Source organism: Hyperoodon ampullatus, assembly GCF_949752795.1.
Source record: "Hyperoodon ampullatus genome assembly, chromosome: 16".
In the NCBI taxonomy this organism is placed as follows: Eukaryota; Metazoa; Chordata; class Mammalia; order Artiodactyla; family Ziphiidae; genus Hyperoodon; species Hyperoodon ampullatus.
Window position 1 is genome coordinate 11,049,480 of NC_136929.1, and position 22,699 is coordinate 11,072,178.

Sequence of the window (22,699 nt, forward strand, 5' to 3'; positions counted from 1 at the left end):
GGTTAGGACGTCACTCTTCCACCGTAGGGGGCAGGGGCACGGGTTCAATCCCTGGTTAGGGAATGAAGATCCTGCAAGCCGCATGGTGTGGCCAAAAAAAAAAAAAAAGAGGATGAAATTGCAATTCTAATAGCCTCAGAAATAATATTAAAATACTTAGGAATAAATATAGCAAAGTAAGTGCAAAACTTATACTCTGAAAACTACAAAACATTGTTGAAAGAAATTAAAGCAACGTATATAAGTGGAACAACATCAAACGGAATATCCATGCTCAGGTATAGGAGGACTTAAAAATGTTGAGATAAAGATATTTCTCAAACTGATATACAGATAAAACACAATGCCTATCACAATCCCAGCAGGATACAGTTTTCCACTAGGACCATTTTCCCCTCATAAACCATTGTCTACAAATCTTTTCAAAGAATAATAAGGGCCTGGAGAATGACACATAAAAGACAATTCATGACTTGATAAGAGGCTTAACCCCTATTTTGCTCTCTCTGGCCCTGACCATTGCCCACTGGAGTACTTTACATTGCTTGTTGACTCTGGCCTCATCCCCTGGATGCAGTTGCACTAATCTCATCAATACGTATGAACTGTTTTCCTGGGTAAAGCCTGACTTTGAGACTGCTCTGGGTCAGTCTTCTCAAAGAAAGCGAGGGAACTTCCTCAACAGAGAACAGGATATCATACTATTTTAAGACAATCCAACAATAAGCGAATTAGACTGATAACTGCAAACCCTCCCTAGAAGCACCTAAAAATCCCAGATTAAATATAACAAACTTCTTTAAATGAAGTTTGGCTTACAAGAACCACAAGCAATCCCTAGGGATCAAGAAGAAGCTAAAAGCCAGACAGTATCCACTAGAGCTGATACCACTAATCTTGGAGAGTATAAGTGGGGATCTGAATAACCTAGAGAACTGAGTTTTAACTCTCAGAGAAAGGAACCAATTGTGAGCTGAAGATTTGAAGGAAAACTCCTACATAAGGCCATGTTGTTCAAAGGTTACATCCTCAGGACTTCCCTGGTGCTCCAGTGGCTAAGACTCCACGCTCCAGTGCAGGGGGCCCGGGTTCGACCCCTGGTTGGGGAGCTAGATCCCACATGGCACAACAAGGACCACATCCTCAGTGAAGGGGGGTGAGGTTTATAATCTACTAAGTAGGGAGAAGACATACTTACTATCAGCTGTGCTTCAAAGTAAAGGAAAAAGTCTCCTCAGGAAACTAGAAACCATGGGCCTATTTAACAGAGGGAGGGAGGGAGGGAGGGAGGGTGTGTGGGGGGGAGGTGTGGGGGTGTGGGGGTGTGTGTGGGGGGGGTGGTTTCATCTGGTTTTGCCCCATCCTCATAATTCAGCAACCTTCGTGCCAAGAAATTAATATAAAAATTAGTCAGTGATACCCCGGACAACCCAAACCATGTGGAGTTCAACAATAAAGATACCAAATATGAGGTCACAAGACAAAATCTACACATGTGAGGAAACAATCCATCGTGAGGAAGAGTCAGAAATAGAAATAGATACATAAGATCTTGAAGTAAAATAACAAAATGAAAGAACCTTTAAAATAAGTATGCTATAAATAAGACACGAAAGGACTCAAATACGTTAAGAAAAAAGACAAAATAAAAATCAGGCAGGGCACAGTGGTTGACAGTCCGCCTGCCGATGCAGGGGACACGGGTTCGTGCCCCGGTCCGGAAAGATCCCACATGCCGCGGAGCAGCTGGGCCCGTGAGCCATGGCCGCTGGGCCTGCGCATCCGGAGCCTGTGCTCCGTAACGGGAGAGGCCACAACAGTGAGAGGCCCGCGTACCGCAAAAAAAAAAAAAATCAGGCAGGGAATTTCCTGGCAGTCCAGGGGTTAGTACTCCGCACTTTCACTGCCAAGGGCACGGGCTCAATCCCTGGTCAGGGAACTAAGATCCCGCAAGCCACATGGCGCAGCCAAAAATAAAAATAAAATGTGCTTTAAAAAAAAAAACAGGGCTTCCCTGGTGGCACAGTGGTTGAGAGTCCGCCTGCCGATGCAGGGGGCGTGGGTTCGTGCCCCAGTCCTGGAAGATCCCACATGCCGTGGAGTGGCTGGGCCCGTGAGCCATGGCCGCTGAGCCTGCACGTCCGGAGCCTGTGCTCCGCAACGGGAGAGGCCACAACAGTGAGAGGACCGTGTACCGCCAAAAAAAAAAAAAAACAAAAAAAAAAACAGGCAGATTCAAAAAGGAGCAGTAGACCCAACAGATTCCTCAAAAGACAGCAAAGATGACAAATGCAACCAAAATAATCACAGTGTCAGGCAATTTTCATTGGTGAATGCAAAAATGTTAGATGAGAGGTTGTTGTGGGACAAAACCTGCACGTGGATTCAACGATTCACCCCCCGCAAAATTAATTTTAAAAGGGCGGGGGAATGGACCATTTTAATGGAAGGGACCAATGGAAGAAAATTGCATAATCGTCTTTAAAAGCCAACTTTTTCCCATTCAATATTCATTGTTTACAAGTTACTTGGCTTTCCTTCTTTGTGTGACTTACCACTTAATAGTTGTAATAACTGTTAGTCTTCTTCCCCTGATTAACTGCTTAAAAATTAGTTGTTTTTAACATAAAATTAATAGTTTTCACAATCAACTGTTGCAGTATTTTCCTACTATAATAGTATTTACATTTCAATTTATGAAATTAACACATGAAGCATGTAAGATTTTTTTACTCCAAGTAACACTGAAAATGCTCACCTCTTGAAAATCAATATTGAAACATTTATAATACATCTGAATAGCATGCCTTGTTCATAATACCGATATTATACAGTTCATTAGATATGATGGTAACCTTTGTGATCACATGTTAAAGAAGCAAATATGCTGTTAGAGGAATTCACCTTTTTGTCTTTCTTGAGGCTGAAGCAGAAACCAAATAGCAAATCTGGCCCTATTTCTAAGGCTTAAATCAAACTTTGAACATTCTAACCATCATTACTATCCTGCTTTTACTTATAGTATCTTTCTAGAAACCGACTTACAGGAGGTCATATGAAGAGGAAGTTCTGACCGAGCATGCATTGCTTGCTTCCCATCACGGGGCCTGGCAAATCTTATTTTAAACTATATATCATAATCTCTGGTTTAAAAAAAAAAAAAAGTGGCTAAAAGTCTTTAAAATATAAAAACTACCACGTCTGCTTCAGGAAGGATAAATGACAAAGACTTAAAACTCAAACCAACTCTTTTGAAACCAGTTTTGCCAAAGTCTGGAAAGTGACTGTCCACAAAGCTAGAAATGTAACAGTGAGAAAAGTCAGTCATGCTCTTTGGAGCAACAGCTTACAGAAGATTATTCTGTAATACCACATTGAAATATAAACAAATAGGAAAAAGCTGACATATAAATAATTTTGGCTATATGCCAACAGTCACCTCTATGAGAACACAGCATAGAGAATTAACTATATACTGTGATATGCAGGGGATCGGATTCGAGCCCTGGTCGGGGAAGATCCCACATGCCGCGGAGCAAGTAAGCCCGTGCGCCACAACTACTGAGTCTGTGCTCTAGAGCCCACGAGCCACAACTAATGAAGCCTGCACGCTTAGAGCCCACGCTCCGCAACAAGAGAAGCCACCGCAATGAGAAGCCCGCACACCACAACAAAGAGTAGCCCCCGCTCGCTGCAACTAGAGAAAGCCCGCGCTCAGTAACAAAGACACAACTCAGTCAAAAATAAATAAAATAAATTAAAAAAAAAATTTTCATTAATCTTTGAATCTAACTTTCTCATGCTTTGCTTAAATGTACTTGGTGACCAGAATCAGTTTACCAAATTTTTATTCTATTCTAGGCTTTTAAAGCTCGAAAATAAGAGTTAAGACACATATTGAAGACCTTATGATGCTCCCATTTTGCTTAATACAAGAGTGAGTAAATTAAACAGGTTTTTTTTTTAATTGTGTACCTTTTCAGGCCAACAAAAAAAAACCCTACATCTTTCACTTTTTTTCTATTTGATCCAAAATAAGGTCCTGATTCAAACAAAGCAAATATACTTACAGAACTAGCATCAACATCACTGTGGATGGCAACCGTCTTAATGCCCATCTTCTTGCAAGTTTTAATAACCTATATTAAAGTACATTAATGTTATCTGTTAATAGTAATTCATATTTAAAGGGATTAAATAATAATAAAATTCAGAGTAAAATGGAAAATATGATTAAAATTCCACTCACCCTACATGCAATTTCTCCTCTATTCGCAACAAGAATCTTATCAAAAGTCTAAAAAGAGAAAAAACACATAAGAAATTGTTACTCTCGCTTTGGGACCAGAGAACACCAAGCTTTTCCACAATTACCATTGGGCATGATCCTAATAAACATTACTTCCTACAGTAGTATTAAATACCATACATACGTTCATTTACAACCAGGCTGCTACTAAACTCATCTGGTAGGATCTGGCGTTATAATTATCCTCTTAAAGCATCAATTGACTAGGTTAGATAATTCATAAGGGGACTAAATTCTCTTGCCAAAAGATAATCTTCAAATGATATTTCAGAATACTAAGAAACTTTAGAAGAAATTGCTTGAGAATTTACTTATTTTCTAAATTCAGGGAAATTCTAAGTGTCATGTTTACCAAAGGGAAGTCTGATATAATTTATATGCTATCTCTTTGGGATTGGGCCACAGCATTAAATGATACTTTTGATAAATGAGAACAGATACTATTTATGCTTATTTCCAAAGATTCCCAGACAAAGCAGGTTATGCTATTTGAGTACAATGTTAAGTCTGAATAACCACCAAATTTTTAAATAGCTGAGGCCATATAATAGAAAAAGAAGTTCCATTCTGTGTGGGGCTAGAGACCTAAATTCTAAGCCCAGCTTTGCCATTAAGGATCTATTTGACTCTAAGCAAATCAATCTCTGTAAATTGAAATCTCTTGACTTCCACATATATAAATTGATAGCATTCTAATGGGAAACTATTTAACAAGGTTCTCTCCCTACTCTAAAACTGTACAGGCTAATCCTTTTAAAGAAATGCACACAAACAATTATAAGTAATTTGGATGCAACACATTTTAGTACACAACGATTGCTAGGTTAGTGAATTGTTAAACGTTAAATGGAACTATTTTTTTAAGTTTTAGTTATATTTCTAAAAGAAAAGTTAAAGTTATATATGATCTTAAAAGTACTCATATAACTTAAAGCTATATTTTAACCCAACAGGTAATCACAGTATCTCAGAACTGGAATAGGTCTTTAAAGTCTTGATTTAACCTTTATATTACACATGGCTTATTCCACCAAACTGAGACAAGCCTCTACCTTAAAACTGGTAAATTCCTAATTTGATAGAATCCTGAGTCATTCAGAGCCCTGAGCAGATGGGCCCTTAAAATATCCTAATCTCACCTCAGGCGTGAGGCTATAAAATCATCTGCCTTTCTATTCTCATCTGCTCATGGTAAATTCCTGTTAAACAATAAGCATATTCTAAGAAAAAAAATGTTCATACTTCCTTGAACTGCATTTTACTCTTTTTTTTTTTTTGCATCACGCAGGCCTCTCACTGCCGTGGCCTCTCCCGTTGCGGAGCACAGGCTCCGGACGCGCAGGCTCAGCAGCCACGGCTCACGGGCCCAGCCGCTCCGTGGCATGTGGGATCTTCCCGGACCGGGGCACGAACCCGTGTCCCCTGCATTGGCAGGCGGACTCTCAACCACTGCGCCACCAGGGAAGCCCCTGAACTGCATTTTAAAATGTGAATTTTTATTAAGTATTAAACAGACTACATCTGATAAAAGCAGCACAAACAATGGAAGTTACATATTAAGCAACTGTTACAGCAAATATAACAAATTATTGACATCATAATATTACAGGGAGTACAAATTCCACCCTAATTCCTATCCAAGAAGCCGAATAATGGTTAAGAGCCAGTCTGGAGCCACACTGTCCAGGTTGGAATCCCAACACTACCATGTGTTCTTCTGTGGACAAGTCGTCCTCCTGAACCCTCATTTCCTGGTATGTAAAATGAGAGTAAGAACAGCACCTGCCACGAGAGGTTGCGGGAATATGATAAACACCCTTAAAGTGTTTAGAGTAGTGCCTAGCACATAATATATACTCAGTAGGCGTTAGCTAGAGTATTGTTATTCGCTCCTTTGGGCCACAAACCAGATGACAAACCCAGGAGTGTGATTCCAACAGGGATAAATCTGTACCAAAATGATCACTGCACCTCACACATTTCTATTCATCTCTGTTCAGGGCTTGTGATGGTTAGTTTTATGTGCAACTTGATTGGTCCACAGGGTGTTCAGATTAAATGTTTTTTCTGCGGTGTCTGTGGGCGTGTTTCTAGATGAGACTAACATTGAATCAGTGGACTCAGTAAAGCAGACAGCCCTCCCCAATGTGGGTGGGCATCATCCAGTCCACTGAGGGCCTGACAGACTAAAAAGTGGAGGAAGGGAGGATTAGTTCTGCCTGCCGGATTGAGCTGGAACCCTGGTCTCCTCCTAGCCTTGGACTGGGACTTACACCATCAGCTCCCCTGGTTCCCAGACCTTTGAACCTGGACTAGAATTTCAGTACCAGCTTTCCTGGGTCTCCAGCTTGCCACAGCAGATTGTAGTGGGACTTCTCAGCCTCCATAATTACGTGAGCCAGTAAAAAAATCTCCCTATGTCTCCTACTGGTTCTGTTTCTCTGAAGAACCCTGACTAATACAGGACTATTAATGGATTACCAATTAGTACACAAGCTCAATAAAACTAATATCAATTAATCTTCCATACCTAAGATTTTCTTTTAACTAAGTAACAGATGAATATGGTTCCGAATTTAGAAGGTACACAAGGGGACACACTGTAGGGACACCTAGGCCCTTGCCCCAAAGGCAACTACTACTAGTTTCCTGAATATTCTTCTGGGTAGGCTGTGCATATAAAAGAATATATATACAACTAATTTTTTTAATTAGCCTTTGGTTTTTTTTTTTTGGCTGCACCATGCTTCATGCAGGATCTTAGTTCCCAGAACCAGGGATCAAACCCACGCCTCCTGCAGTGGAAGCGTGGAGTCTTAACCACTGGACCGCCAGAGAAGTCCCCATACAAATACATTTAAACCAACTTTTTTGGGGGGAGAGCCGCACCATGTGGCTTGTGGGATCTTAGTTCCCAGACCAGGGACTGAACCTGGGCCGCTGGCAATAGGAGCACAGAGTTTTAACCACTGGACCGCCAGGGAATTCCCTAAACCAATCTCTCCCACTATATCAACAATTACAGGTAAACATCAAGTGCATTCGATAACTTCAGTGTACAATATGGCACAATCACAACAAAATGTGTTAAGCGCTACAACACGGCTGTGTTAAGTGCAGCAAAGGGAGAGAGTGAACAGCATGCGTTAAGGCAGTGACATTGAAGGCAGACGGTAGCACTGAAAAACTACAAGTAATTTTTAAGACAGCTCAAGCACAAAACAAGTATGGGGGCACTGTGGCAAATAAAGCTGGGGTAAAAAGGCCAGATTAAGGAAGGACCGTCTTTCATTTCATTTCATCTCGTTCATGTCATTTAAAGACCTGGGACTTTATCCTGTATCTGGAGAGCCATATACAAGACACTCCGAAGATACTCTAAGGGGAAAAACAAAAACAACAACTTTAAGCCAGGAACCTGAATCCTTGAAGCCGGGGGGCTTTCAGGTACCACGAGAGATAAAGAACTTTTGCAGAAACTGTTTATTTGTTTTTTTAATTTTTTATTTTTACACAATTTTTAAAGGTTACTTTCCATTTACAGTTGTTACAAAATATTAGCTATATTCCCTGTGTTGTACAATACATCCTTGAGCCTGTTGGGTACTGAGGTAAACTACTGGGTACTGAGGTACCCAGTGGTCTGTACCTCCCACTTCTGCACCCCTATGTTGCCCCCAACACAGGTACCACTACTTTGTTCTCTGTATCTGTGAGTCTGCTTCTTTTACGTTAGATTCACTAGTTTGTTGTATCTTTTAGATTCCACATATAAGTGATATCATATAGTATTTGTCTTTCTCTGTCTGACATTTCACTCAGCAAAATGCCCTCCAAGTCCATCCATGTTGCTGCAAATGGTCAGTTTTCATTCCTTTTTATGGCTGAGTAGTATTCCATTGTGTACATATACCACATCTTCTTTATCCATTCACCTGGTGATGGACACTTAGGTTGTTTCCATGTCTTGACAACTGTAAATAATGTTTCTATGAACACTGGGGTGTGTAGCAACTGTTTTATACCTTTGCTATTGCTGTCATGGGGTAAAAAACACACTGGAAGTTTCATGAGAATTTTTTAAGTTATTTTCTTCTAATCCGTTCTCTCTCTACCCCTCCTTCCTTTTTTCCCTTCCCTATGTTTAGATCATAGCTGGCATCTAAAACCACCAAGGACACTTCTCTCCATTCAGGGACCAAGAGAAGGGCTGGGCTGGCCTGTTCCACTGGGTATTTGGAGGGATGACGGCAGAACTCTAGATCCCGAGTCACTCACCAAGCACTTCCGAGAAGGAGGACAGCACAGTGGGTAAACCCACCAGCTCAGGACAAAGACAGTCTTGCGTTTACACCCAGCTTACACTTACTATTGTGGGTTTTGAGCTTCAGTTTCCAAATGTACAAAACTGAATGAACAGAACAGTCAAGGATAATGTTAAGCAGCTGACATCTGGGGCACACGCTTTCTATATGCCGGGTACTGTGGCAAACCCCTTCTGCGTACTACCTATTTAATCCTCGTAAGAGTCCTTTGAGGTCAGTTTTGATAAAATCCCAATTTTAAAATGAGAAAATTGAGGCTTGATGAAGCATGATCACTTGCCTAAGTCACCGGCAAAGTTAACTAGCGGTAAAGCCAGAGTTCACACCTGGGTATTTGTGTCAAAACACGCCATGATGTGACATAATAAGAGTATAATGGTGTAAGTTTTAAACACTGTATTATCAATGTCAGGACTTCCCTGGGATCCAGTGGTTAAGACTCTGTGCTTCCAATGCACGGGGCACAGGTTCAATCCCTGGTCGGGGAACTAAGATCCCTCATGCCTTGTGGCACAGCCAAAACATAAAAAATAATAAAATAAAATACATTAAAGTTTATTTCACCTGTTGCTTTTTAATGTGGCTATTAGAAAATATAAAATTACATATGCCCTACAATTGTGTCCACAATGTATTTCTTTTGAACTGCAGTGATATACACCCTTTTTTCCCCCGAGCCTCCAGATTCTTTTGAGTAGTTTTGCATACGTCAACAGACAAGTTAGAAGACTATTTCATTCGCAGATAATCATTCATATTAGTTCTACTTTAATGACATTCAACTTGAACCATCTCTTCTTAACCAAAACGCTTCTTCTCCCTTCTTTGATGCCTTTATCGTCACCAAATCATGTTTTACCTCCAATCACCACTTCTAGTTCCTTTATCTCTCCTCTTACAAGCCTCAAACATTATCATGTATCAAGATTTTAACTGGAATTTCCCTGTCCCAAAATTTACAATACCCATAATTGCCTTCACTCAAAATGAATCCTACAAATATTAAGTAAATGAAAAAAAAACCCAATAGTTTAATCAAAATCTCTCAACTGCCTAGTCTAAGAAAGAATGTTGTATTAGTGATCCTGCTGAAAACAAGGGAAACACATTGTAAATTTATTCGATTTGTGGTATAGGTAAAAATACAAAATTTAAAGACTCAGGTTGTGGCCCACAGTGAAAAAAGGAACAAAGATTGAGCACTTATAAAACCTATGATGTAGAACAATAAATAATTACACAGCATCAATAAAATTTAATCTGCCCAGTGAACGTAACGTGGAGACAACAAAGTAAAACCATTATAACTTAGCTGTTAAAAGTATTTTTTAAATACTTACTTTTTCATTAGAATCATATCCCGCTGAACAGAGACTACGAGACACCACTAAATGCTGTCTTGAATAACGTGGAACATGCTACCAAAAGAAAAAAAAGAAAGTGAAATAAACTACAGATACTTGAATGAACTTTATTTTTCAAGTTCATTCATTTTCAAGTTTATTTTCAAGTAAATACTTTTCAGGGTAATTCTTCCAGCATGCTTCTAGCGACAGTGTTTCATCAATCAATATATGTAGTTCTAAGCAACATACCATAACTATAGAAGGTAAATCATAACTAGACACATCCCCTTGGCATACATGAGGAAACCAAAGGCATCAAAACAATCTCCAGAAAAGTATAAGAGCCAATGGGTCAAGTAAAATTAGGAGAAAGGTCTTTCTGATCATGCAGACTGATATGGCAGGATCAGAATGTCACATACCATGCAGAACTTTATACAACATAAAACAAGCGACTTGGCCTTCAAAGAGCTTCAATTTTAACAGCGGTCCGAAAATAACAAAATATTATTTTTTAGTTGCTAATGTCTTAAACATGATTTCTTATTTTACTTATTCTGGTATAAACGTGGTTTGGCAAATAAAAATGAAAAGGTAATACTAATAATCAAGTTCACTTCTAATTCATTACCATAAATGTTTGTGGAAAAAGTATATCTTGGGGGTTTCCCTGGTGGCACAGTGGCTGAGAGTCCGCCTGCCGATACAGGGGACATGGGTTCGTGCCCTGGTCCGGGAAGATCCCACATGCCGCGGAGCGGCTGGACCCGTGAGCCATGGCCGCTGAGCCTGCGCGTCCAGAGCCTGTGCTCCGCAACGGGAGAGGCCGCAACAGTGAGAGGCCCGCGTACCACAAAAAAAAAAAAAAAAAAGTACATCTTAAGCCTTTAAAACAATAATAATAATCACTAATAAAGGTTATAGCCAAAGTTTAAGAAAATAATTTAGCCAGTAGTCACTGATGAAGGTAGACCAAGAAAAAAAAAGGCGGTGGGGGACTTCCCTGGTGGTCCAGTGGTTAAGAATCCACCTGCCAATGCAGGGGACACAGGTTCGATCCCTGGTCCGGGAAGATCCCATGTCCTGAGGGGCAGCTAAGCCCATGCGCCACAACTACTGAGCCTGTGCTCTAGAGCCCGTGAGCTGCAACTACTGAGCCCATATGCTGCGACTACTGAAGCCCGCACGCCTAGAGCCCATGCTCCGCACAAAGAGAAGCCACCGCAATGAGAAGCCCACACATCTCAAGGAAGAGTAGCCCCTGCTCGCTGCAACTAAAGCCCCTGCTCGCTGCAATAAAGACCCTGCAAGCAGCAACCAAGATCCAGCGCAGCCAAAAAAAAAAAAGGAGGGCGGTGGAGGACAGGGGCAAAAGGCAACAGGTACTACGTCGGAGAATTTTCTAATAGCATGACTCAAATAGGAAGCAAAACATTTTTATAACATTTTAAAATGAAAAAGATGTATAGTTATTTTTTTAGAAGTATATAGCCCCAGATTACAAAATGTAATCTTTATGCAAAAGTGAAGGTAGTAGATACAAAAGATACACTTTACAAAACAAAACCTACATTACCAAGTAAAAAGGACTGGTGATGAACAATGAACTGGGAATGGGAAGAAAACTGACTTTATTACTGTGTCTCTTTCACAGACCAAAACTCACTCTCATAGTCATGCAAGCATCCCTGTGAGTTCAAGAGTATTAGTCCCAATTTTAAAAATGAGAAAACTGAGTCTCAAGAATTTTAAGTTTTCAAGTCACAAGGGCTAGGCTGTAAGGGTAACAAGATTTAAGCACAGATCTATTAAAAGCATTCTGAAGTTTTTTATTTTGAGACAATACAAATAGTGGCACTTCCCACATTAACAATAACATCTGTGCAAAGATATGATTTGGGGTAAAAAACAATCTACCAAGGGGGTCTCACCACTCCTATGTGTTCAAACAAAAATTCAGTCTTCCACTGCCCTCAGCAGAATAGCTATAGTCTGCGAACTTTACTCTCATATCAAACTTAATAGGATAAAGATAATACTCCCTCCCCTAAAAATCATATCTTGTGTTTACAGCCTCAGCCAATGCAGAAAGCAAACTCTAAATATAAAGAAAAGCAAAACCTACCTGGGAATTTCTCACATTGATTCTGCTGCAAAGTAGCGCGAGGATATTTACACAAGAAAGTAAATAGCATACCAGCTTCCTATCAATTTTATAAAATGAAACAAAACAGTTTACAGTTTTACACATTTTTCCTAATATCATAAGGCACATAATGGTCTGTTGTAGGAACATGTCAACATATCCTTTTACAAAAGGCAAAATCATACATGTGTCTTTAGTCACTAACAAATAAAGGGCGTAACTGATTCCTGATGGCAAAAACCAAATGTGACAAAACACAATCTGGGGTAGACATTTTAGGTATTCTAATTAGCTTTGGAGAGAGAGAATAAACAGCGATGTTGATGTCTGGGGAAGGGAACACGTCCCAGGATACCGCCTGGGAAAGAACTCTGGGAGAAGAAACCAAGGAACCTGAGTTCTAACCCTAGATCAGCTGACACTATTTCTAGGACTTGAGCAAACCACTTTAACTCCTCTGCCCTCCACTGAGAAATGAAAGCTCAGATGAGTTTTCTCTTAAGGTCCCTACTAACCTACACCACTATTATTCAAAAAACAAGAGCTTAGTACAGGGATTCTAACATGTGCAAGCATCGGACAATTATGAAGGATATGCAGTTAATCCAAACTGAACATGTGGGCCAAGAAGATGGTGACACGGATATCACTGCTGAACCGCTCCGAGAGCAACAAACGCTGAGCTATTTGGTGGAAATAGAGCTAATTTCAGAGATGTGAATAAATATGAATTAAGCTTCTAGAATACCTTTGGGAATAAAAACCTCAGGACTCTATCTCATCAGATGGTCTCATGAAAAATGGACTAAGCTAAACTTGGTCCCAACAGAACAGTTTCTAACCTAGAACAATTCAAGCTCTGAGAAATGTTTGGGTCAGCTGACTCAATGTAATACACATTTACTTTCAGGAAACTACCAATAACATGAAACTCAAAAATGTCTATACCACACAGTTCTTAAAATTAAATCAACTCTTACAAATTACACCTGACCAAAATGTAGGAGAACTAGCACTACACCTAACTGATCAAATTGGGGCTTTTTAAATCTTTTTATTACTATTTTTAAATAGTTGGCTCTGAAGATCTAAGATTATATTTTACCACCATTATCAAAAAAAAGAAAGCATACAGCTTGTACACATATGAATTTGTGATAATGTGGTCCCAAAATTTAAAAAACATAGATGCCCCTAGTTAGCCAAGGAACTAAAAGTAGAAACGGTACAAGCAATCAGAACGAACTACTGAGGAAAAACAAGAGTTTGGGCCATTCCCACAGCAAGTCCAAACTGGTTTGCAGTCAGCCCCCCTATGGCTCTCCTGTGTTCCTGTTTACTCCTGGCAGACCTTCACGGAAGTTCAAAGTTATAAAGAACACAAGTCAAAAAGCAGATAATTTTGTAGAGCTACAACATAATTTTTTTTTTTTAATACAAGGGACAAGTTAGTAGAACTCTGCTAATTTGGACCTCTACATAGCATTTTTAATGTTCATTATTTTCCTTAAGCATATAAAAAACTGGCTACAAGCCCAGTCCAAAATTCTTTTAAGATACTTCCTAGAACAAGCATTAGAAGGAGAAACTTTAATCAACTCTATTTATAAAGACTATTTAGCCTATGACAGCCAAAAGGAGAAAGGTCAGGGTATGCAAAATGACTTCCCAATAATGTACTGCATTGGTTCTCCTCTGCAAGAATAAAGATTTCCTATATTTTCCACACTTAGAAAAGAAATGCCAGTTAACAATGTGGCACGTGGGAAGTAGCGCGACCTTCAGAGCCACAAGACCTGGGTTAACTCTTAGCTCCACTGCTTCATAGGTATGAAACATTGAGCCAATAATTTCTCTGGACTCCAGCTTCCATCTATAAAATGTACTAGATGACACCTCCCTTGCTTTCCTACAGGGCTGTTGAAAAAAAAAAATCAAGCCTTTATAAATGGTAAAGCACCAAGAAAATGGAAGATATTACACAAAAACTAAATCCAATTATGCAGCTGTAGCTTTCTTTCTTAAAATTATACCAGGCCAGGGATTCCCTGGTGGCGCAGCAGTTAAGAATCCGCCTGCCAATGCAGGGGACACGGGTTCGAGCCCTGGTCCGGGAGGATCCCACATGCCACGGAGCAACTAAGCCCGTGCGCCACAACTACTGAGCCTGTGCTCTAGAGCCCGCGAGCCACAACTACTGAAGCCCACGCGCCTAGAGCCAATGTGAAGCCCACACACTGCAACGAAGAGTAGCCCCCGCTCGCCGCAACTAGAGAAAGCCTGCGGGCAGCAATGAAGACCCAACGCAGCCATAAAAAAACAAACAAACAAATAAATGAATAAATAAATAAATAAAACCAGGCCATTTGGGAGTTCTCATAAAAGTAATAATATAGTAATTAAGAGCTGTGATCTAGACTCAGATTCAGACCCCGGTTCAAATGCTGGCTCTGACATTTCTTAAACATAATTTTCCTCACATATAAACTGGGCATAAAAACTACTTATCTAGGACATAAGGCTGCCATGAGGATTAAATGAGAATGTGTAAAATGCCTAGCACAGTTTTGCATGTTAAAGTAAGCATACAATAACTGCTAACCAAAAAAAGGGGTACAGCTTTTACACAAACTGTTCACATGCCTTCCGGCCACTGCCAACAAGGACTTCCCTTTTCTATCTAGGAGACCACCTACTTTCACATTCTGGATGTGGCCTCAGGTGGCAGCCCAAACTGGTAAATCCACTAGACTCATGTTTAAAGAAGAACTTAAACACTAATCCTGCCAAACCAAAAGTATTCCTCTTAACATAACCACAGCGGCTTTCAGGTGTATAATACTAAAACAATTCTGTTGACAGGTTAATTCATTATCAGGATGCAGGCCATTGGGGTTGGCCAAAAAGTTCATTCGGGTTTTACTATGTTACGGAAAACCCCGAACAAACTTTTTGGCCAACCAATACTTCAAAGAAACCATCCTCAAAATTGTGGATTAATGGAGCCATAACATGCTCTTACCAAGTAAAAGTAAATATTTGATAGTGCTTCATCTTCAAAACTTCCAGGCGAAGGTCCTCTCTTCCACATTTCACGACACAGAGCTGGGACACACCAGCCAAGTATTTCTTTCAGCATTTTAACAGAATCACAGTGACCAGAAAAATCCCCCTTTAAAAACACTGCCAGAAGTCAGGCTTTTTCACTTAAGCACAGCTTTTCCTTCACAGACACTGACTATTTAGACTTCAGGACCTCACCAGCCATCCCGATCTTCAACTGCCTGCCAAGACCTTCTGTTACAAGCTAGGCTGAGTACCTAACATTTGAGAGAGATGATCAAATCTCAAGATTCATGTCAATGACTTCTCAATAAAACTGGGGGAATAAAGCTCAAGATTCTCCAGCTCCGCCTCCATAGTAAAAGCTGGAACACCAGAGAACTATATACATCAACTTTAAAACTTCCTCATTCCACCACAGCTCCCCAACCAGGCCATTCCTCCCACCCGACCTGTAGCAGATGTTGTTGGTGTACATCCAGAACCTGTTCACCAGGCGGTGAAGGCCCCCAGTTGGTGCACTCTGGGTGTACTCTGTACATGTATCCTACTCATGGCTCACCCCTGCTCCCTAGTTTGCCCCATTTGCCTCAACTAGACGGGACTTCTCCATCAAGCCTGGGAGCTACATCCCTCCCAGACCACAGCCAACGACTGACTCACACAGGGTTCAAAAGGCTGCCCCCGCCCTTCATCTCAAGGTGGGTCCAATTAAGTATTGCAATCTGTGCTTTAGTGCTGGCTGTCCAATATGGCAGCCACTAGCCACAGGCAGCTTCTGAGCACTTGAAATATGCCAGTCCAAATTCCAATGTGCTCCCCAAGTGTATGATACACACCAGATTTGAAGACTTAATACCAAAAACAAACAAACAACAAAAAAAAACCTTGTTAATTTTTTACATTAACATATTGAAATATTTTAAATATACTGGGTTAAATAAAATACATTAATATTTAACCTTTTAAAAATATTTTTAATGTGAGTGCTAGAAAATATTAAATTACATTTGCAGCTCACATTTTATGTTTATTGCACAGGGCTGAACTAGAACAGTTCTTCTCAAACCTGACTGTGCATCAGTATCACCTGGAGAAGGGCTTGTTAAAACAGATGGCTGGACTCTAACCCCAGATTTTCAAACTTGGCAGGTCTAGGGTGGAGCTAGAAGATGTGCATTCTTAGCAAGTACCCAGGTAATGCTGCCGTCGCCGCTGTCGCTGCTGGCTGGAGTCCCCTGCTTTGAGAACCACTGCTCCAGGGCTCCCCTGTGGGATGAAACTGAATCTAGTTTCCATCTGGAGCCCCTTCCTTGCCTAGATTTTTTTTTCCCCTGCTCTAGCCTGCTTTCTTCATTCTTCTCAACTTACTACCACCTGCACAAAATCCCTCTTCAGGCTCTGCTTCTAGGAAACCTAACCATCCCACTGCCATAGAACAGTTCTTACACACTGTAACTTTCACAAAGTACCAGATTAATAGCAACCAATGAGATGTAAACTATCACTGCATCTTTTGTAAAACAGTAACAAAGAACTTTTTATTGGATTGTTAGTTGCCCTTATATAATGAATTCTACACATTCAGTGCTAGGACAAGGTTTGTTTATCCTGATTAACGAACGCTCCTTACTGTAGGGAAGGCTAATAACCCTTTTCCATAACTGCTATGAAGCTCAAACTAGGTTTTGTCCCCTGAGATGTATAAATCTGACCTTTCTTATTTTTATGAAGTCTGTTAATACGGTATAATAAGAGTGTTGAAGTCAGATCTGAGTTTGAATCCTGGATCAATTGCTTAATTGTTGTGTAAGCTTGGGCACGTTACTTAACCTCAGCTGTAAAAATGAGAATCATCTGTAGGTTGTTTGATAATTAAATGCTAACACAGCTTTCCTCCTCCTCTTTTGCCATTTTCAGTAACCCCAGAATCATCTACCAACCTGAGAACGTGGTTTCTAACTCCTGCTCCTTTCCCGCACCCATTACATGATCCCACAAACAACAAATAAAATCACCACCCCTCTGTATTTCGTACATTCAATCAATTTATTGTAACGTGACTACTGTCCTGATCTTCCCTCCCAAGCTTCAGCCTTCCGCATCTCTAAAACACTACCACATCCAGGGGCTTAAGTTAAGGGCTTAAGAATCATTCTTTTTTCTTTTTTCAACTGAGATATAATTCACATACCATAAAATTCATTCTTTTAAAGTATACAACTCAGTGGTTTTTAGTATATTCACAAGGTTGATTCCAGAACAGTTTTTCTTCACCCCAAAGAGATACCCCTCAGTTGTTAGCGTCTCCTCCCTCATCCCTCTCCCTAGACCCTGGCAACCACTAACCTACTTTCTGTCTCTGTGGCTCTGCCTACCCTGGACATTTCACACTAATGGAATCATACAATATGTGGCCCTTCGCGTCTACCTTTCAAAGGTCCTTGATTCCTCTCTTTCCTTTTACCTCCCTCCTAACCCAACATCAAGTACTACTGGTTCTACCTCCAAAACTATCCCAAGGCTTACCAGTTCTCACCAACTCCAGTGCTTCCCCCCTAGCACAAGTCACCGCGATGTTACCGGCTTGAGCTTCTACAACAGTCTCCTGACTGGTCTCCCGGCTCCGACGCTTCTCCTCCTTCCCAGCCCCCACGAGGACATTCTCCACACAGCAGAGTGGTCTTCCCAAAACATAAAGCCAACTTGCTTAAAACCCTCCAATGGACTCCCATTATTGGGATAAATTCTGAATACAAGCCCCTACATGGCTGTCCTGTCTACCTTCATTCCCCCCTCATTCACTTTGCTCCAACCAGTGGCCAGGTAGACCCCTTGATCACACCAAACGCAACCTCACCTCAGAGCTGTTGCCTTGGCCTTCCTTTGGAATGCTAGTCCCCCAGGTCATCACATGGTGGGCTGGGCCAGTTTTCTGATCAAATACCACATTCTTAGAAATATCTCCTCTCTTTTCCTTAGGTAACAACCCCCCAACACCACTACCACTTTTTATCCCATTATTCTATTTTTCTTTTTCCTTTCAGCACTTACACTCTTTGAACTTACATATTCATGTGAATACTGTCAGTCTCCTGTAGTCAAATATAACCACAATGAGGGCACAAATGTTCACTATTATATCCACAGCACTAAACAGTATCTGGCACATAGTAGGTGTAGTGGGTTGAAATGGTGGACTCCAAGATGATGTGTCCGTGTCCTAGAACCTGTGACTGTGACCTTTTTTTTTCTTTTTCGGAAAAAAGGGTCTTTGCAGATATATTTAAGTAAAAGATCTCAGATGAGATCATCCTGGATCCTGCCAACCCCTAAATCCAGTGACAAGTGTCCTTTAAGAGAAAGAAGAGGACACACAGGGAGAAGGAAAAGAAGGCCAGGCTTCTGAGGAGAGAGGCTGAGACTGCAGTGATACGGCCACAAGCCAAGGAACAAGTGGAGCCACCAGAGGCAAGAAAGGATTCTTTACTAGAGCCCTGGGAGGGCCCATGGCCCTGCTGACATCCTAATTTCAGACTTCTGGCCTCCACAACTGTGAGAGAACAAATTTGCGTTGTCTTAAGCCACCAGCTGTGTCCCATGAATACCGTATTAGTTTTATTCACTGAAATTGTAAGTCAACATCTTCCAACATGTTTGAAATTCACTTTTATTATATTGAGTCCCATCACAGTTTATGGTCTTATTTTTCTTAATGAAAATGTCAATAAGCACTTAAAATAAATAATTTTTTAAATCATACAGTAGCCTCATTTTTCAAAAAGGTACATATTTGCTTCAACTATTAGAGAGTAGCTTCAAAACAAAATAATACTTCTGCATATGACACTTCACCATGCTACTGAAATTACTCTCATTAAAGACCAAAGACCTTGGGAATTCCCTGGCCGTCTAGTGGTTGGGACTCCATGCTTCCACTGCAGGGGGCCCAGGTTCGATCCCTAGTCAGGGAACTAGCATCCTGCAAGACTCGCAGCCAAAAAAAAAAGACCGAAGACCTTATCATAGTCTCCCTTCAATCTTTATCTTTATTCCTCGACCTCCCTACCCTTGGGACACGGTGAGGGAACATGTTTTCATTTCTTCTGGTCTCCTCCGTGCATACCATAGTGCCAGCAACTTAGTAGATATTCCACAAACACTTTCTGAAAGACAGCTACATCTCTAGATAGATGAATGAATGAACGAAGGCTATTTTGGCTCTTCTCAAAGCATTCCTCTAAATCCTATTGTCTCTTCTTCCTTCTTCCAAATCCAAATTTAGGGTAATAAGATTGAGTATTTATTCAATTAAATATTAACTTAACCAACCATATCCTTCAGAGTGCACACACTCCAACGTTTACCTCTCAGGTCACTGACCCAAAAACCAGCCACTGATTTCCTTCTTTCTTCCCAGCAATTCAACCTGACTCTTGGAATCATCTAATTCCAGATACCTAAAAGGAAACACTACCCGCCCCCCAAATTTTTCTTTCCTAAATTTCTTTTTTTATCCCTGTTCTCCCATTTACCCACTTTTTAAAAAACTGGAATAACTTAACTCCTATTCCTTCACTCACTTGATCAAAAGTGTCACTATCTCTTCCCCTGATTTAGAAAAGGGTTTTACCAATCACTCCTCTGTTCTGAACCTCTTAAGGACAGAATAAAATCCAAAAAAGCAGATGTATAAATACACAAATGTCCATAAGCACTTTCTTATAGCAAAAACTGATTTCTGTAATAATGTTCGAAGATTTTCTTCCCAAATGATTGTCAGAAATCTACCAGCATGTTGGAAAGATTTACCTCCAGGAAATTCTAAAGCATTCAGATTTGCTTAAACATTCTTATCCATGACTAGAAAAGAAAATCACGGATTATAAGGAACGTAAAGCTTGAGCATTTGAGCTTCACAAATGCACCATATAATGAGACCATGACTCAGGTGAGAGACAATTTGTAACTGGGAAAGTAAAGCTTTGGAATCATACCACCCAAGGTTCAACTTCTACCTCAGCCAATTGTTTCCTTAAGCAAGTTACTTAACTGCTCTGAGCTTTGTTTCCTCTTCCGTATATTTGGGATTTTTTTTTTTACCTAGTTATTACAAGAATAAGAAGTAATATACGAAAATCATATAACGCATGTAAAAAAGTTCAATAAACTGTAGCAATTACCACAAGCCCAACATCCTGAAGCCACTGAAAAATGCAGACAGAAGAAAACAACTAGTTATTTAAAAAGCACACACAAAACAAATTAAGACTAAAAGGTGAACTGTATATATACCCTAAAAACAAACTCTATTAACTGGTTAAGAGAATGGTTAGAACTCTCTAGAGTTAGCAGTCTGCTTTCCAACCAACCAAACAATTTGCGGGGGTGGAGGGAGGAATGGGAGGAATAAAATCTTCAAAAGGAGGCCCAAAGAGGTAACTTATTTAAAATACCAAGCTTCACCTGTGTGACTCCAAAGCCCATGCCTTCCCACCACACCATGCTGCCTCCTACACATCAATAAATGCATTCAGAGTTTTGCAACTGCAAGTGATGTGGCCAAAAAAGATTAAAAGATGAAAGAACACTGAAGATTAAGAAACAATCAATTGTGTGCCCACAGAAACTTTGGGTTTTTTGAGAGTGAGCATTCTAAAGCTGACACTAAGCTAATGTACCTGCAGACTTACTTTCACTTCCATGTTCAGCTCTAGCTTAACATTTCTCACCTGGGCCTAAGCTCCCTCCTCTTTAAAAGAGCAGGATGGGCCAAATCATCTCTAACGTGTCTTCCAATTCTAAAAGTTCAATGACAATAAATCAAGTTACGTGCCTATTTTTTTAAAAGGAAGATAACAGGTGGTTTTCAGAGAAACCTTTATTTTAAATAATTTGTTCAAGTGACTTAAACTCTGTTAATAAAGTAAGTGAGGTAGTCTTCGTTTAGAAATTACAAGAGACTCCATGTTGAAGAGAAAAAGTGTTAAGAGCCACACACAAACACTCCAACGTATAAGTCAAGGCTACCACCATGAAAACCCTAGAACATACAGTGCAGAGATGTGTTTAGAACAGCACAAACATCAGGCTAACCACCACAGAGAAGAGAAAAACTCACAAGATGCATATACAGTACATAATGTGATGTAATACAATTAAAATAGGCTCTCAACTCAAGCAAAGGTAGTAGCAATCCTGACATCTTATGAAATACACCTGGAAAGCTCAAGACAAGCCAAAACCTCACGGCCCAAGAGCGGGAGCACGGAAAATGCACGTACATTACAGCCAGGTGGCTGTCAGCCGCTCCCGAGAAAGCGAAAACTCACGCCTACAGGCTCCTTGGGCCGCTCGGCCCTCCATGATACTCCGAGTAACAGCTGGGGCGAGGGACGCCGGCTCTGCCCGGCTCCAGGGCGAACTCCGGAGGGAGAGGGAGTTAGGGGCGCGGTCCGACAAGGAAGCCGGCGCCGAGTGTCGCCCGGACACCTACGGAGCGCTCTCCGCAGCACTGGCCACCGCCTGGCGGTGCGGGGCTGGGAGCCCAGTGAGGCCCAGGCCCACGGGGAGTACCGGCGCTCCTCACCTTCAGGGTCCATAGCGCCGCGCCCCGCGACAGTGGCTGCGGCCACCGCCGTCCACGCCGTCCTGCTGTGACCAGCGCTGCCTCCCCGACCCAGAGCCCCGCCATTGTTGCCCCTGCAGACCGGAGCTCCGCTGACCTCTCACCCCGCGGAAGGGGGCGGGAAGGGGAGCGCCTAGGCTTCGGCCAATCACGAGCCTGGGATCCGTGGCCCCGCCCCTACTGCGGGGAAGGGAGGGACCGGGAGCGGGACTCGCCCAACCGCGGGAGCCGGGAGCCTGGCTGCTGGGCAAGCGCGTGCTGGGCCCGGGGGGAGGCTGGCCGAGCGGCCCAACAGGAGCCAGCTGGGGGCTGCCGGCCCGACACTATCCCGGCAATGAGCGAGGCAGGGAGGACACGCGTGTGTTCTGGCGGCGGTTGATCCGCGCCTGCTTGGGGTAAAGCCCGTATTGCGCCAGCTTCCACTTAGCAACCTACACGCAGTGCGGCCAGCGAACGTCAGTGAGGTACCTCCGCCCCTTGACCACCCCTCAGCCCAGGGCCACCCTACAGTCTCGAGGGTCCTAAGTTCCAGGCAGGTACCAAAACTAAGATCCTGTATGTTTGAAGGCGTAAGTTGCAAAGCGCCAAACCAAGGTAAGGTTTTGGACAAATGTGGTAACATAGAAAACGTTCTAGGTCTAGAAATCAGAGATCCCAGCTCAAGCCCTACCTCTTCTGCATATACTAACATCTGCGTGTCAGAGGAATTAGCCATAACCAAAGTCAGTTTCTGTTGCTTGCAAGTCGGCATGCTTATTAATACAACTACTAAGGGCTAGACCTTGTTAGATGCCTCAAATTTTACCTCTTTTAATCTTTACAAGAACCCTACTGGCCTATACAATTCCCATTTTAAGAAACTGAATTTATAGAGAGGAAAAG

The 22,699-nt window shown here is 41.5% G+C and overlaps 1 protein-coding gene across 9 annotated transcripts in view; it reads right to left on the bottom strand.

Moving 5' to 3' along the window:
* The window catches only part of PCCA (propionyl-CoA carboxylase subunit alpha), a gene marked incomplete at its 5' end in the record, with an annotated part of 354,285 nt that extends 332,402 nt beyond the window's left edge, over window positions 1-21,883 (bottom strand). For 4 of the 9 annotated variants that reach the window (XM_079721932.1, XM_079721930.1, XM_079721933.1 and 1 more), the window contains 4 exons: window positions 4,071-4,139; window positions 4,250-4,297; window positions 9,975-10,052; window positions 21,779-21,883. In XM_079721932.1, coding sequence (XP_079578058.1) covers window positions 4,071-4,139; window positions 4,250-4,297; window positions 9,975-10,052; window positions 21,779-21,883 — 300 coding nt within the window. Of the gene's footprint in view, window positions 1-4,070; window positions 4,140-4,249; window positions 4,298-9,974; window positions 10,053-21,778 lie in introns of those variants that run through there. The other 5 variants (XM_079721934.1, XM_079721935.1, XM_079721931.1 and 2 more) reach the window with 3 other exon arrangements.
* Between the last annotated feature and the right edge of the window lie 816 nt (window positions 21,884-22,699).